At 50.7% G+C, this 1,364-nt stretch overlaps 1 protein-coding gene across 1 annotated transcript; it reads right to left on the minus strand.

Moving 5' to 3' along the window:
• Nucleotides 1–683: 683 nt before the first annotated feature.
• LOC119165025 (CD320 antigen) lies at nt 684–1,061 on the minus strand. Its single transcript, XM_037417219.2, has one exon. The coding sequence runs from the start codon at nt 1,059–1,061 to the stop codon at nt 684–686; it is 378 nt and encodes a 125-aa protein (XP_037273116.2).
• Nucleotides 1,062–1,364: the final 303 nt, after the last annotated feature.

The following is a 1,364-nucleotide window of genomic DNA, read 5'->3' on the forward strand; positions in this document are numbered from 1 at the left end:
CACCAATATCGAATAATCACTGATATCGAAGGTTACCAAATACCAGCAAATAAGTCATGGTGCCCCCCCCCCCCCCCCCCTTCTGGGCGACCTTAGGCGGGCAATCTAATAAGTCGACTAACTCACACTGAGACCTGTGAATCTGAGTATGATTGTGTCCGGGCAAGTAATACTTTGGCAAGCATATATGAGTCCGGTTGACGAAAATTTCGACGAGTGTAATTCCAGCTAGTCCGGTTGAGGAAGCTTGTGGTGAGTCTGACTTCGAGTCAACCCTAAATGCGAAATATATTTCTTGAGTGAGTAAACTCCACATTTCTCGCTGTCCTCTTACACGCGTACGACAGCGTTGATCTTGAGTAGTGAGGAGTATAGTGGATGAAATGAACTAATACTTTTCACAGTATTTTTCTTCTGAACTTCTGTAAGTGTGCATTGGAGTCTAGATTCGCGAGCACACTTGCCTTTCACCCACTCAGAACGAATTGTGCAGCCATTATCAACAGTCGAACTCTCAACCTCATGCATAGCCACGAAGCGTCACAGTTACGGAAGCGTCGTGTTTGGTATCAGATGTGAATGAAGGTTGCTTGTTCACTATCATTACCCTTGCGACGAGACGATAAAAAAGACTGAAATATTTAATCGAGGAAAATCGCGCAGTTCAGTTGACTTGCAGCAGTTTACAGATAGATCACGACGTTATGGTAATGGTGGTCGTGATGATGGTGGCTTCCGTGACAGACGAGCTGGCAGAACCGACCCTCGTCAGCGCCATCACTGCAGTCTCTCACTCCGTCGCACACTTGAACCGGAAGCAGGCACCCACCGTCGAGGCACGGAAAGTCACCATTTTCGACGTTGCAGAAGCGAGGTCTCGTCCTGGTCGTGCCGGCGGCTTCGTCCATGACGACGTCCTGCGACGGCGTTGTCAGCGTCGACTCCATCGTCGCACCTGCAGTGCTGGACGACAACACCACGTTTCTCTTTTCAGCACAATCCTTCTCGTCAGAGCCATCCTCGCAGTCGTAACGTCCGTCGCAGACCCACCAAGGAGGCATGCAGCGGGTGCGGTTGTCGCAGGTGAAACGGTATTCGAAGCAATAGAGGGAGTCTTGTCTTGTCTTGTCTTGTCTTGTTTTGTCTTGTCTTGTCTTGTCTCCTAGGAGTCCCCGTAGACAACGCACTCGTCTTCGTCTTCGTTATTGCCGCAGTCGTCCTTCCTATCGCATAACGCGTCGTAAGCGACGCACACGCCGTTACTGCACGTGAACTCTTCACAGTCGCAGGCTGCCTCGGATAGCGAGCAAATGAACACGATCGCCGGCAGTAGAACGGGCACAAGGGTGGCGCGAATCTCCATC

Source organism: Rhipicephalus microplus, chromosome 9 (genome assembly GCF_043290135.1).
Source record: "Rhipicephalus microplus isolate Deutch F79 chromosome 9, USDA_Rmic, whole genome shotgun sequence".
Taxonomy (NCBI): Eukaryota; Metazoa; Arthropoda; class Arachnida; order Ixodida; family Ixodidae; genus Rhipicephalus; species Rhipicephalus microplus.

Bases quoted from the DNA above. Each gene is read 5' to 3' on its own strand.
- LOC119165025 (XM_037417219.2), bottom strand. From the start codon at position 1,061: ATGCCTCCTTGGTGGGTCTGCGACGGACGTTACGACTGCGAGGATGGC.